General features: G+C 40.5%; 1 protein-coding gene across 6 annotated transcripts in view; it reads left to right on the plus strand.

The window, feature by feature from the left end:
* Positions 1–14,053, plus strand: part of PDLIM5 (PDZ and LIM domain 5) — a 142,358-nt gene that overhangs the window by 74,843 nt on the left and 53,462 nt on the right. For 4 of the 6 annotated variants that reach the window (XM_068403182.1, XM_068403186.1, XM_068403181.1 and 1 more), the window contains exons 4-8: positions 5,078–5,120; positions 6,551–6,975; positions 11,628–11,645; positions 11,952–12,124; positions 13,713–13,749. In XM_068403182.1, the coding sequence (XP_068259283.1) occupies positions 5,078–5,120; positions 6,551–6,975; positions 11,628–11,645; positions 11,952–12,124; positions 13,713–13,749 (696 nt within the window). Of the gene's footprint in view, positions 1–5,077; positions 5,121–6,550; positions 6,976–9,606; positions 9,624–11,627; positions 11,646–11,951; positions 12,125–13,712; positions 13,750–14,053 lie in introns of all 6 variants that reach the window. The other 2 variants (XM_068403184.1, XM_068403185.1) reach the window with 2 other exon arrangements.

Below are 14,053 nucleotides of genomic sequence, written 5' to 3' on the forward strand. Positions count from 1 at the left end.
CACGGCCATAGACTTGCCTCCACTCACTCCTCTCCTCTAGGTTATCGTTTTCCACCTGAGAGGGGCAGAGTACAGGGGTCCCTCGATCCTGGGAGCTCTCCGGCAGGTGCTCCCATTTTTGTTGCAGGGAGGGCAGAGCCTGGCTCCACCAGTCTATCTCCATTTCAGCCTCCCGAATGCTCCTAAGCCTTTCTACTTCGGCTTGAAGCCTTTCAACCTGGCTTTGCAGTTGTGCCGCTCGGCCGAGCAGATCATCTACCTGCTCACAGCGCACACAGCCCCCTGACACCACAGAGACGCTGTAGCATTCCCTGCAGCCCGCAACCTGCACCATCGCCTCCTTCTGTGGAAGTTCTGTCTGGGTTCCCACATCCATTTTGGTCTTCTTCCACCGGGTAGATACCATTGTTCTTTCACTGAGCTGGGAAATACCTGTTGGTGGCACCCCTGGTTCACAGCTCCTTGGCACCTTCCTCGCCTTGTGCACTGGGAGGGAGTCAGTGCCCTCCCCAACGAGCTGCAAACAACTGCAGCCTCTCCTGCCCTGGGACACACCCAGTCACTGCAGATTCACAGAGGTACTGCTGAGTCTCCCTCTCCCTTCTGACCAGGGACTAGTCCCTGCCCTCCAGGAGGCTTTTTATCAACGATAACAGGGGGTGGAGCATTTAAATCGCCCGCGGTGCCTCCGCGGTGCCTCCGGCTACGCCCCCTCCTCTCCTGATTCGTTGCCAGGAACCTCCGGGTCCGGGTCCGGGGTCAGAGGGAAGCAGCTCGGGGCTGATGCTCGCGGGGGGCTCAGGGGGGACCCAGAGTACGAAAAACCGCCCGGTTAAGCCCGATGTCGCCCTCGCCCCTGCACTAACCTCACGTCGCTGCCGCCGTTTTCGCTCCTGCCGCCGCTTTCGCTGCTGCCGCCGCTGTCAGCAGCGAAAATGAAGCAAATGAACAGAACTGCAGGCTACAATAGCAAAACTGCTAAAAGATCAGGTTTTCCGAAGGAAGATCGGACCAGTGGCTTTTCAGGGATGTAGTTTCTGCTGCCAAGCCTGTATCCTGATTGATCAGCTAGGAAAAAGGAGTTAGTCTTGAAAATGAGAAGTGTGGGAAAAATTCCTTCCTTTCTTCCTTCCCCCTCTTAGAAAGGTGCAGTTCAGAACAACAAATACAGTTTTGCAGAAAATCTTCCAGCCTTGACTTCGTTTCAGCAATTAAGGTTTTGTGGCTGCTTCTTGTTATATCTCACACTGAAGTTTATGAGCAATCATTTAAGTTACAGAGATAATGAAACCCCAAACGCAATACCTATGTTAATACTGGTATTGCGTGCTGCCCTTGTTTATTGAGGGGCTCATAAGCGCAGTTACCTTGTGATTTTTCCATTGAGTTCAGCATCTGGTTTTTAATTTATAAATATAATATAGTGCCTTTACTAAGAGGCAGAAGGACTAGGGATGGTGGGACTTCAAATGGAGTGCGGAGGAGAGACGAATCAGAAATGTCTTTTGTATTTTAAATTCAGTGAAGCTTTAGGGATTTACTGGCAGAGGGTATGGACCTCTGTTGTGTAGTGATACACACAGGACAGCTGAGACTTGTCCGCAACATCCTGCTTTGCATTGAATTTACTTCCATAATGCTAATTATTGAGATTACAGTGTTTTCATTGATGATCGGTCTTTGGAGATGATGTATCAAATTGTGCTTATTGCAGAAGCGTGACTTACTGTAGTTTTATCTTTAAAAATGTGTTTTTCCAGTTATTGGTAATTATTGAAGGGTTCTGTTGAATTGCTTGAATTGCTTGTGTCTTTTTTTTTTTTTTTTATGGGTGAAATACTTGGAAAGGGAATTAATAAAAGGAGAATTTGAAGAATGAATAGTTTTTTCTGGGCATGTTGCTTACAGCGAAGAGCAGACTAACTCATTTTCCTAATAAGGCTGTGCTGGAAGTTGGAATGTTTTGAATTGCATTAAATGTCATGAAAGTATTCATTGGAGAGGAACAGCTTGTGGTATGTTTAGAAAGCAAATTTGATTATGTTTGGTCGAAATGAACGGTGTACGCAGGCTAACTATAGCTTTTTCCTGAAAGAACAAATGAATTGGTTGGAGAAGCCTGCGCAAAAACTTTGTGCACTTTCGTTTTCAGTATTATGCTGTCAGGAAGCAGTGGCTACTGCTTCTGTTTTCGTTGTCTATAATAATTCGTAAGAAGCTTGAAACTGTAACCATTTGCCAAGGTCTTTTGTGTGCGTTGTTTATAATAAGCATTATGTCTTTGATTTGTTTGTGTGTTATTGAAAATATTGTGTGAACTAATACACTGAACTGCTAGTTTTAAATCATTCAGAAAATATCCTGCTTCGAGCCATCCTGCTTTTCTAGTAAGTAGTAACAAGGCAAGTGTGTAATCTCATTTTGAAAACCTTTATCATCAGTTATTCATACATTCAACGTGACCAAACCAGCATGAAATCCTAATGCCTTTAATTGCTAGGTGGCAAGTGAAGTGCTAACAGCTAAGAAAATGTACAAGGTTCTGCGGTTTAATTATTTTTTTGCTATGCCATTTGGTAGTATCTATCAAAATCCTAAGGAAAATAGCCCTGAAGGAAGTATTTTCTTAAATGTATGTGTTGGCCGTGTTTGGCTTTTCAGCTTGAAGTGTGCCTTTCCTTTTGTACTGTCTTGTCTAACCACCACGCATTTTTCACATTCAGATCTTGGTGGCTCAGTTTGCTGGGTGAGCATTTTCTTTACGATACAGGATAAACAGATTTTAGTCAGATTATGGTTTGAAGTCAACAAGGCCAAGTTAAACTGTTTGAAGTATGTCTGGGACATGCAAATTTATGTCCTTGTTTCAAGTATGTTTGGGGGAAATAAAGTAATGTTATGCTGTCTGACTCCAATGTTAATAGAACGTTGGGAACATTTCAGTTATCGAGCCTTTTTTTCCCACTTTTTTTCTTTTCTTATTTTTGTATGATATTTTTGGAGATGAACTTTGAAGAGTATGCCTTCAGATCATCTGGAAATAGTGGTTTGAAATCACTTTTGCCCAGTGCTGTGTTGATGAATGCAGAGCAATCTCATCCATTGCAAACTCAAATGTGATTATTTTGTAAAAACAAAAGAAGTGTGTTCCTTTTATGAGACTAAAACTTCTAGGTCCAGCATTAGCAAAGAGAAGTGTTTTTCTCAAGCCTGAAATATGGTAGTTGACTTGAATAATGAATGTCTTTCTACTTACTGTTAGGTCAGCTTAATAAATACACAAAACATTCCAAGTTACTTCATTAAAAAAAATATACCTAAGATACGGAGCAAGAAGCATGTTGCCTTCTAACTCTGGTCTTAAAAAAGAAAGAAAAGTTTTGATATGTGCTGGAATTTTTTTTCCTTCATGGTGCTTTTGTTGCTGCAAACTGACAACTCTGCAATTAGAAGTGATTAATGATGCACCCCAGAGCTTTGGAGGGCCGGAGGTCAGTCTTCTCAGAGGCTGCACACTCTGTGGGAACGGGGAGAATGGACCTGTTCCTCAGAGCGGACAAAACCCTCCCTCTGCTGAGAATTACTGTTCATGTGGATATAATGTGTGCCAGCAGCGATGCACAAATGGTGAAGGTGAAGTGCAGAAGATGATATTCTCATGCAATGTGTTTCTTTTTTTTTCTTTTTCTAATTTTTTTTTCTGCCAACATAACATGTGGATTATATGTATCTCCCTTTTTGTAAGCTAGCTACTGAGCCTGCAGCAGGATTGCTGTTGCTGGAATCTGATGAGCCCTGAGGGCCAAATGGTTTTGAGGGAAGGAGTAAACATTTTGAATGTAATTAGTTTAAAAAAAAAGTTGGTTGTTAAATGGACCAAGTGTGCCCAATTCAAATTTAGCTCTCCATGTTTTCCTGGTATAAAATAGAAAAGCGGGTTTATACAATGGAGGTGTTTTAGTTACATTGTAGCCTCTGTTAGCTCATCTCCTATTAAACAAAACTTTTTCCTTCCCTGGCTAATTATCTGTTGGAAAATGAGAATCTGGCTTCAATTCTTCAAAACCCTGTTTAGAAGATTTGTCGGAAATCGTGGTTGTGTGATTTCAGGCAGGGTATGATTGCTGGGTCCTGGATGGAGGGTGCCAGTTTTTCTGCGCAGCTACCAAATATGGCCAGAAATGTTTTGAAATGTGGCAGGAAGCCACTTTTCTACCGAAACAGCAAGAAAAGATTCAAGTGTATCAGCAGCAATGTTTGTAGACAAAATGTCAGCATGTCAGATTTTTTTTGTTGTGTTGTTTTGTTTTTTTAATTTTGTGTGTGTGTGTATTTTTGCACATATGTACATGCAAATCTGGAAAAAAAACCCAATCAAGTGCGATGCCTTTACCTGTAACATGTTACCATTTCACTTTAGATATAACAAAATCTGTCAATTCTCTTTCTTCTTCATCTTTTTCTTTGTGATACTTCCTTTCCTTCCCACCATCCCACAACAATTTCGATGCATTCATTGTTTGGAAGAAATGTTTTTGCCATCTACTGTGAAGTTCAAGTGACATTAACCTTACCTTTAAAGACTAAAGACTGTGCAAAAAGTTTCTGTATTATTTAATTTGCTAAGTCCTTCAGAAAGATTTTCTGTTGTTCAAAAAGGAAGCTTTCTGGTTTTGCCTGAATAAAGGTTATGCGCTGTTTAAAATGCAATTTATCTGACCAGAGTTTTTGAGTTACCTGATGTAGTTCCTTATGAAAGGATGGAAAACAATAAGCAAATTGGAGGTGAAGTCTCCTAAGTGGTGATATGGTATTATGAATTTATAACTCAAATAGTACTTGATGGGAGATGCTGGAGTTCCTAACGTTGTATATGTATAAATTCATCTGGTTTGTTTTTGCCTTCTATTAACAACAATGTTGTGGGTTTAACTTGAATACTTCTTGTTTCCTTTAGAAGAAATAAAATGAGATATTTTATATATCTGTGGGTGAATGTGGTGAGTCAAAAGAGAAAAATGCTTGAACATTGAAGATGTTGATTTTTACGACGATGTGTATGTTTTTTCTCTTCCAGAGTGGCTTCTGTACCAAAACCTGATCTTATTCATGTACCAAAGGTATGTTCATCATCACAACCAAGAAATGTGGCATGTGACACTACTAACTATTACCCATCTGTCAAACCCTGTTGTTGATAAGCACTGTCATTCAAACTTTCCTTTCAATATAACATGCTTGATTTCCATGTGTTACATTAAGAATATTGCAGCATTTGAATCTTTGAGTGATACCCACTCCATCCCATCCCCTCCACTCCCCCACCCCCCAAAAAAAAGAATTGAGAGACCTGGCAAATGATTATCCACACAAAAAAATAGTGAATAAATGTTCCAACTCTCAGAACATTTTTTTGTTGCTGAAGTTTTTCCTCTGTCCCTAAGAGAGAAACATAGTAGGGTTTTGTGGTGGGGGAGTATTTTTGGGTTGGTTTGGGTTTTGTTTGGTTGTTTTGGGGTTGTTTTGTTTTGTGTTTGTTTGTTTGTTTTTTTTAAATGGGCACTGAAATCTTCATTTGTATTTGAAAGAAGCTTATCTAAATATTAGAGTTTCAGAGAACAATTCCACTCACTTTCCTCAGAGCCCTGGGGAATTATTTGTTCTCGAGTTCTTCTAATGTTATATTCTCAAGCAATAGTTTCAAATCCCCCTTTTTGGTAAGAGGGCTGTTTCCAAACCTGAAAATGCTTACAAATGGCCTGTACTTGAAAATCCTCTCCAGTGGATGTAAATAATGTATAGTATATTACTGTTCTGCTGACTGTAATTTGAAAGGCCACAGTTTGGGAACCACCATGTTAAAACATAGCTCCCAGACAAAAAAAAAAAACAAAACAAAAAACCAAACAAACAAAAAAAAACCAAACAAAAAAAAAACCCACATTTTTTTGAGCGTTTTGATCTGACAAGGGTATATGAAGTCGTTGGGGCACATCGATGGGAGTGCAACTGGAAAAGCTTAGAGTCCCGAAGCACTGGCCTCTAATAAATGAGCTCCAGGGCTCTGGTTCTGCTCTTAAGGGCTGTATCAAGAGATCGATAATATACAGTGTGTACACACATGCATATGCTGTTTGTGTATGAGAAACGTGCATATCTTGAATTGGGTTTGAGAGGTGGAATGTGGATTTTCATAAAAAACACAGTTTTTTTTCTGCGAGTTACCCAGTGGGTTTTGCAATAGAGTGGTTCTTCAGTTTGTCTTGAATTTGATTTGTAGGGTGTCTGTTTTGGATATGATGAGAGGAGTTAGCATCATGGAATTTCATATTGATTGTGCATGCTTGGATCATTCCCTTTCCTAAAACGCATGGCTCGTTTTTTTTCCATACATTTCATGGCTTCACTCTCAGTAAAGCTTGCTTCTGTGCTTCTTCATTTCACGCGAGGCAGGTTATCTCCCCTGAGAGCCGTGAAAATCCCTGCTGAGGAATGTGCATGTGTTTGGTGTGGTTTTGTGTGTTTCTTTTTTGTTTTTCATCTCGCATAGGGAGAATCTACAGAAGTAGTTAAGCCTGTGCCCATTGCCTCTGCTGTTGCACCCAAAGTCACTTCCATGGCAAGCGTGGCTTACAATAAGACACCCAGGCCATTTGGAGCCGTAACCTCCTCCAAAGTCACCTCCATCCCGTCACCGTCCTCCGCCTTCACCCCGGCCCAGGTGGCAGCTCCGTCCCCAGCAGCTGCCACCCCGGCCCCATTTGCTGCGCCCGGACTGCATGTTAACGCCAAGCCTAACGCTGAGCAGCGGCCGCCTGCGCCGAGCGCTGCTAAACCTGCAGTTAATGTCCCACGGCAGCCCGCCGCGCACAATGCTGCCCCGAGCACCTCTGCCGGTGACGGCGCCCAGGATGTAGCTGAGGGGCTGCGACGAGGATTCAGAGAAAACCAGGGGGAGAGTAAACAGCAAAATGGGTAGGTGGGATTTTTTTTTTTGCTGTGAGGGTCTTTCCTCACAGGAAAAAAGCTGGGCTTGTTTAAAGGCTAAGTAAAACACAGCTCAGAGGAGTCATTTAATCCTCAGAAGCGAACCTCTGAGGAAGGACTCTCATCTTAAAAGGGATGCTTCGAAGAGCCAAGCCAGATTTTCAGTGATGATTTTTCTCAGACGTGACATGATATCAGTTCATAGAGTGTCACAGCTAAATTGAATCAGGACCACGAAATGCTTTACATGATGAGTTCTATCACAATGTGTTCTAGACCTTACAACAAGCCTGGTATTAATTTCGATGTCCATGTCTCTCTGTGTATTTTGACTCCTGATACAGTGACTGAAAGCAGCAGGCACTCAAAAATGCAGAGCAGTCTGTCAAGAAGGGTCGGCGGGTGTTGTGATGTCCAGGGATGAGATTCTGTGAAAGACCAACCATGGCCCCAGCAGGACCAGTGAAGAAAGGTCCCAGAAGGGAGGCAAAGGGACAGATGTCACATTACCTCCTCTGCACAACGCATGGGAAACTTTAGGACGCTGGTGGGGTTGAGCAGATTTTTTTGCAGCGTTATGATGTAAATACCTCAACTTTAAATGTTGCCTTTACCCTAAAAAAGCAACATAGATTTAAAACCTGAGTAATTTTCATATTCAGATAGTTGTTTTGTGTTTGTTACATGGATGTCAGGGACCTAACATTTAAGGGACTGTAAGGCTGTGTAAAAGGCTTATACTATATCTGGTGTAGCATCTAGACTAGTAAGCAATAGATTAGTAAATTAAACTGAGCCCAGCAGCAATCCTGGGCACTTGGACCTGCACCGTTGCCCTGTTTTGGCAGCATGCTTTTGGCCAGGGCCGCCTCGGACTCTTCCAGAAATTCCTGGGCAGGGCTCAGGAGCTGCAGCGCCCCAGGGACCAATTCCCAGTGGCTGCTGTGCTGCAGGGAGGAGACTGGATGCGAGTGGTCCCAAGCCATTTGGCCTCTGTGCCCAGCAGCAGTGTCTGATGGATTGAATTAAGTAATAAAAAGGGCAGGAGGGGAACTGTAGGTTTCTCTTCAATCTTAAGAACATAAAACCGGTGCTTAAAACTTAAAAGCTGTGGTTACTATTTCCCATCCCTCAAAGGAAAGGAGCTGGAGGAATAGGCCTAGTGCCTCTTTACTCTGATATTCTCTCAGTACATAAAATATCCAAAGAAACCTACAGAAAGGTAAACATTCACGTCAACTGATATACAGAATAAATTGTAGTTTCAATTAAGCTTCTCATGGGGGAAAAAAAACTTCTTTAGGTACCTGTTCCCTTTATATTGCAGTACAAATATTTTCCATATGTGGACTCATATAATGCAGTCCGTATGCATTTTATATTACACCGTTGTCACGGTAACTTCCAGCCCTTTCTTAAACAGCTGATGGCAGGAGTCCACACTGCATAGATGCAGGATGAAATCAGGTGATCCCAAGGACTTGCTCGATGCTGATAGACTTGTTGAATACACTTTGGCAAACTGCCTCTATCTTTCCAGGAACGCTGTTTTAGCAAATACTGTGTAAGGAGTACTCAAAAGCAGCAATTAGTACTGAAAAGGATGAACAATAGCTACAAAATTAAATCTCCTCGAAGGAAGTGCTCCAGGCGTAGAGTAAGCACTTGACAATCAAGATAGGATGACTGGGTGAGTGCTGTTTGGTGCCCTGCCTTATGGTTAGGGGATGAATAATACTGACTGAAGGGTATCACAGCTGACACGTGAAGAAATCCCTGTCTCGATGCCAGCCTTGCAGATCTAGTTTGGGAAAGCTTCAAAACGTTTTGAGCTGTAAAAACCTACTTTATTTTGCCATCTTTCTTACAATACTGTGTTTGGGCTGTCTAACTGTCTTGCAGTCCTAAGGCAGAAAACAAAAAGAACCAAGCGAAACCCCCTAAAGTCGTCATATTGGTGTGCTGCTACACTACTTAGAAAAATTACATTTCTACAATGATGCTTAACTACCTCCTCATTTAAAATGGAGTCAATGACATTTATGAAATATCAAAAACATTGAAATTTGGAATAATTGATCAGTCTGAAATAACTTCCATTTTGCTTCTGTATTATTCATTTTCTCAAAAAAAAAAAAAAAAGGCAACTTGTATCTTGTTCATAAAAAGCATTGCTGATCAAATGCAGTTCTTCAGATGTGTACCTTGTTGTAGAATTTCGTCCCTTCCTCCTGGCTCCCCTCAAACCACATTCAGGATATGAACTATTTGCCTTCACTTCAGGATGAGGAAGGAAGTTTTGTTTCCCTTGTTTAGTCCTGGCTTAGAAAAAAAAGCAATTTGCCTTCACTAGGCTGCGTGCAATTACGCTTTTATCAAGACCTTCTTGCCAACTCTTGCAGGAAAACGTGCCTGCTGCTTAAAACAGGTAAGATGTCCATAGACTTCACTCAGTTTAAGCTCAGCTGGGCTAAATTTTTCCCTTGTAGGTTCTCTTGATGATTGTAAGTTTGACTTACATGGTATATGGCTTTACCAGAGCTTGGATTTGGAAACTCCTGTAATATTTCAAAAAGCAAAGAATGTATTAACACATCAAATACTTTTTTTCCCTTGCAGATAACAACAGTGACAAAGTTAGTATCAACAGCACTGGAGTTGAATTATGGTCGTTTTTCCTGTTGGAATAACCAGCATGTGTTCTTGTTTTGCAAAATTATAGCTCTTACAGAGTTTTATATTTAAATTTTGCAAAACAGCTTCAGCTTTTCTTAGTAACAACTTAGTGTAGTAAATGGATTTGTCTGCATTGGACATGATGTGATCTTGCTTTTCACTGTGTTACATTTTGCAGCTTTTTTTTTTAATTCCACAAAACATTTGTGTGGTGTTTGTGTGTATTGATAAACTCTTGGTGCACCTATGGCTAATTGGTGTTGGTAATACAACTAGTAAATGGTGAAATACAGTATAAAAGCAAAAATGGTTTGAGGACTATGGAATGAAGGACCGGATTCTGAATTCATACAACAAAAATAAGAGGAAAATCCATATACTGCTATTTGTACATATTAGGGATGATAAATATGATTGAGGTTTTATTGGCTTGTCTCTTCTCCCCTTGCCTCAAGGCTGAGTTAAGGGAGAGCCTGCCTCATTGAATTTTCCTTTGTCTCTGGCACCACCTTGTTGGCTCAATGAGTCATTACTAGCAGACTCTCAAGCCTTAAAAAAGGGACTAGTAGTTTACACAAGAGAAGTCAGCAGGATATTTTGTTTATAATACCACTTTCAACAAATGTGAAAGACTACTTATTTCACTGTGGTAGTTGCTAGAATGCAGTCAACTGCATGCAAATAATTACATTTCCATGTAGTTCCACACCTTTAATTACTGCTTTAACTTTCAGATTTTATTTTTGCTATTGACTGTTTTGATGCTTTACTTCATTTTTCTCTGTACTTCTTGTACCCTGTCCTGGAAATACCACTGTCTTTATTTCTATACCTCTCCCTCTTTTAGTAACTTTGATACATGATACACGTACTTCACTAATACTATGTGTCAGTAAATTAAATCTTTTGATATAATTTTGTATGATACCTTTCACATCATTCTTTCATTAAGTATTCTTTTAAGCTTACGTATTTACTAATGCATTCCATTGAATGGGCCTTATTCTTACTTGTTGACAATAATTTACATCATTCTCATTCATATCTTCCACCTTTCTTCAACAGAAATACTTTGGCCATTAGAAGTAGAGTGGGGATGTAGTGGCAAAAATAAAAGTGACTTTTAAAGTTTTGTTGTTTTGTTTTGTTTTTTTAAATTATTATTAGAATTATTATGTCTTAGGAGTTAGTTTTTTACAGTTAATCTGTAAATTATGTAAAAAATGTACATTTAAAAGGTCTTAAAGATTAATGCTTTGGGATAACAAATGTAGAATTTAGGAGTAATATATATAGTATGAATCTTCTGTTCACTTTTGCTAAACTGATCAGTGCCATTACATGTTCTTTACATCGTTTACTGAAAGCAAAGCTTTAAAATCCTGTATTCTTGCAAGTCTGCTAGGGCAGGGATTGACAATAGCCTGTAGGTTACTGTGGGGAAAATTTCCGGATGAAATGATCACCCTACTTTTTTGACTTTCAGAGAGAGAATCGAGCATCAGTATCTCCACATTATGCTCCAGAACATTGCTACCTACGCTTTCAAATGGCCTGGTTCTGGTCCAGGCTTTGCGCAAGCACAAAAGACTTGGCGTGTACTGGGTGGCCCTTGCACACAGTTAGTGCTTTGCGTCTTATGAACCAAGGGGAGAATTTGTCAAGGGGCACCTGATCCGAACTAAGCAGACTACCCTGCTTTACCAAAACAAATTGCCCTCTCATCCCTGTAAGGAAATCCCTGTGAGTTTAAGTATGGGAGTTCTGCGCTGTGGTTTTAGTAACAGAATGAGAATATCACTATTAATTGGATTTCAGTGCCCTTTCCCACAAAATTAATTCAATAGAATAATTAGCTGCACTTCTGTTTCAACTTTCTGACTTTATTTCTTGTTTTCTTTTTCTCCTTTTCCTGTTTATGCTGTGAAAACTTTCTCTTGCTGTCTTACTCTGTCATCTCCAAGGAAAAACCCACCCAAACGGTAAAGGTTTAAACGTGTAAATGTCTTGATAATACTGTCTTTTACTGTTTCAAATGTTCCAACAGTGAAACAATGGAAAATATTTCAATCGGGTTAGAGTAATTATAAAGCTGTGTTTGGTTCAGAGAACTGAATCTGAGTTTATGTTGCCTGTAGAGCTTACTGCTGCATGTCTGCATCCAAACGCAGAAGCTACCTTTAAATTCTGTGAAAAGTCACAATTCTGCTCGTGTCTTTGTAGCTATCCCCCAACCCAGGCGGTCTCTGAAGATTTTCGCTCACTGCTCTCTCCTCTCCTTGATGCAGCCCCCCACGGAAGCACATTGTGGACACCTATACAGAGTTTTACCATACACCCACCCACAGCGATGCCAGCAAGAAGCGACTGATTGAAGACACTGAAGACTGGCATCCCCGGACAGGCACCACCCAGTCCCGCTCTTTCCGCATCCTTGCCCAAATCACAGGCACTGATCATAGTAAGTAGTTTAGTGTAAATGAAATAAAAGTGTAATGGCCTTGGACAAGATAGGTGTTTTTAAAAGCTGGGGGTGGGGGGATTCGGAAGGATTCAGTCACATCTCTTGCATTTTCCCTCTTGGATAATAAATCCAGTAGGCAGAATTTTGGCAAGCTCTTTAAAAGAAAAAAGTTTGAGAAGACTATAGTAGGAAAATATTTTTTTTAAAACTCCTGCAATTGCTAAATAGCTCAGGACTTATACATTACTGGACATTATTCCCGATTGAGTTGAGTATTAATACATTCTAGATAAATCTTAAAATTTCCATTTCTACTCCCAAAGACATTGGCAGATATGTATTTGTTGTTTCTTTCCCATCCTGTATCAGCAAAATGGCAACATTCCTGTTTGAATTTAATGCTCCAGAAAAATTAAGGTGTTTTCAGGCATGTAGAAAATCTTTACAGTCATACAAAGGTATGTGATCTGCAATGATTTAACCAATCAGAAGCATAAATCCATAGTTCCTCAGTTTATTTCCAGGTCATGTTTCTATCTTCTGTTTATGATATGGTGTGATTACATGTACTGTGGACTGGAACAGATGATGCAGAGAAGGTCATTCCCAGTCATATAATTTTATGGTAAAACTTCAATTTCATATTATGCTGTCAGTTATAATTCATTGGCTGAGATCTGTAATGTTATGTAAAAGCAATCAGAAGTGCCATCAGGAGATACTAGCTCAGTCATGTTCAGACTGAGGCAGCTAATGTAGAGGTGATTATTTTAGTCTTCTGCTTTTCACAGCTAGTGCTACAATAAAGAAGGCAGTGATGAAATCAGGCCCACTTCCCAGGGGCAGATTTGATTAAGTCAGCTGTCGCTTCTCTGGCAGAATTACTCTAGAAGCCAATGATAACATCTCCCCAGATAAGGATTATTGTCCACGTGTGAGAAGTATTCTGAACTTGGACAGTTACCTGATAGTTTTGTGGTCCTGTGTTCCGCTAGTCTAGTAATGGATCATTGTCTTTCTTTGGATTCTCTTCATTAGTCCTTGTAAGGGCAGAATATGAGACCTGAACGTCAAATAACATGTCATCCAGTACTGATGAATTAATCATGTTGACAAATACTATAAGAACGTGACTGCAACTAGATTTGCCAAACTTAAAATCAGGGCTGGGAATTTACATTATCCCATGTGCAGTCCTCTAGCACCTTAATGGGTCACAGCCTGGCTGCAAACAGATGTTTGGATTAGCACCTGATATAAACCCACTGGATGTTCGTCCAAAAGAAATGCCTCCCAACTTCATTCATCTTCCCCTTCTCAACTTGCCTTCCTCAATGCCAACATGGAGAGTGGGCCAAGGGAAAGGGCAGAGACCAGTAGAGCCATCTTTCAGCAATCCTGCTGGCAAAGGGGCCCTGGAAGTTTATAGACATACCTCATTTCCATTGGGGCGTACGTAGAATCAAGGAGTCCTAAAGAGCCTTGTTGTAATTTCCTGCTGTGGCGAATGCATTGGTACAGGGGAGAATCTCAGTGTATGGTGGTACAGTGCCTTAGAAAATAAATTTTTTCTGTTTTCTTGCAGTGAAAGAACCAGAACATGAAGCTGCAAAGAAGACTAAGTGAGTTGATGTTTTACATTTGTATTACTTTAATACTTTGCATGTCTTAATTCTTAACTGGTGCGTTTGTGTGACATCTGGGCATTTTTAAAATGTTGCTTCTTTTTTTACCTTCTACTTGAGCATGTAAAAATGACCATCTTTTTCTGTGTAGATTGACCTTTTCAAATCTGTTGGTGCAGTCCAGTATTAATGTTTGTGCAGGAGTTTGAGGTTTTCCATAAACTTGGACTGATGTGGTTTTCTGTACGAGGTCAGCTTGTCGACGTGTTTTGCTTTTCCTAAATCTAACCAGGCATTTTGA

This window comes from Nyctibius grandis, chromosome 6 (assembly GCF_013368605.1).
Source record: "Nyctibius grandis isolate bNycGra1 chromosome 6, bNycGra1.pri, whole genome shotgun sequence".
In the NCBI taxonomy this organism is placed as follows: domain Eukaryota; kingdom Metazoa; phylum Chordata; class Aves; order Nyctibiiformes; family Nyctibiidae; genus Nyctibius; species Nyctibius grandis.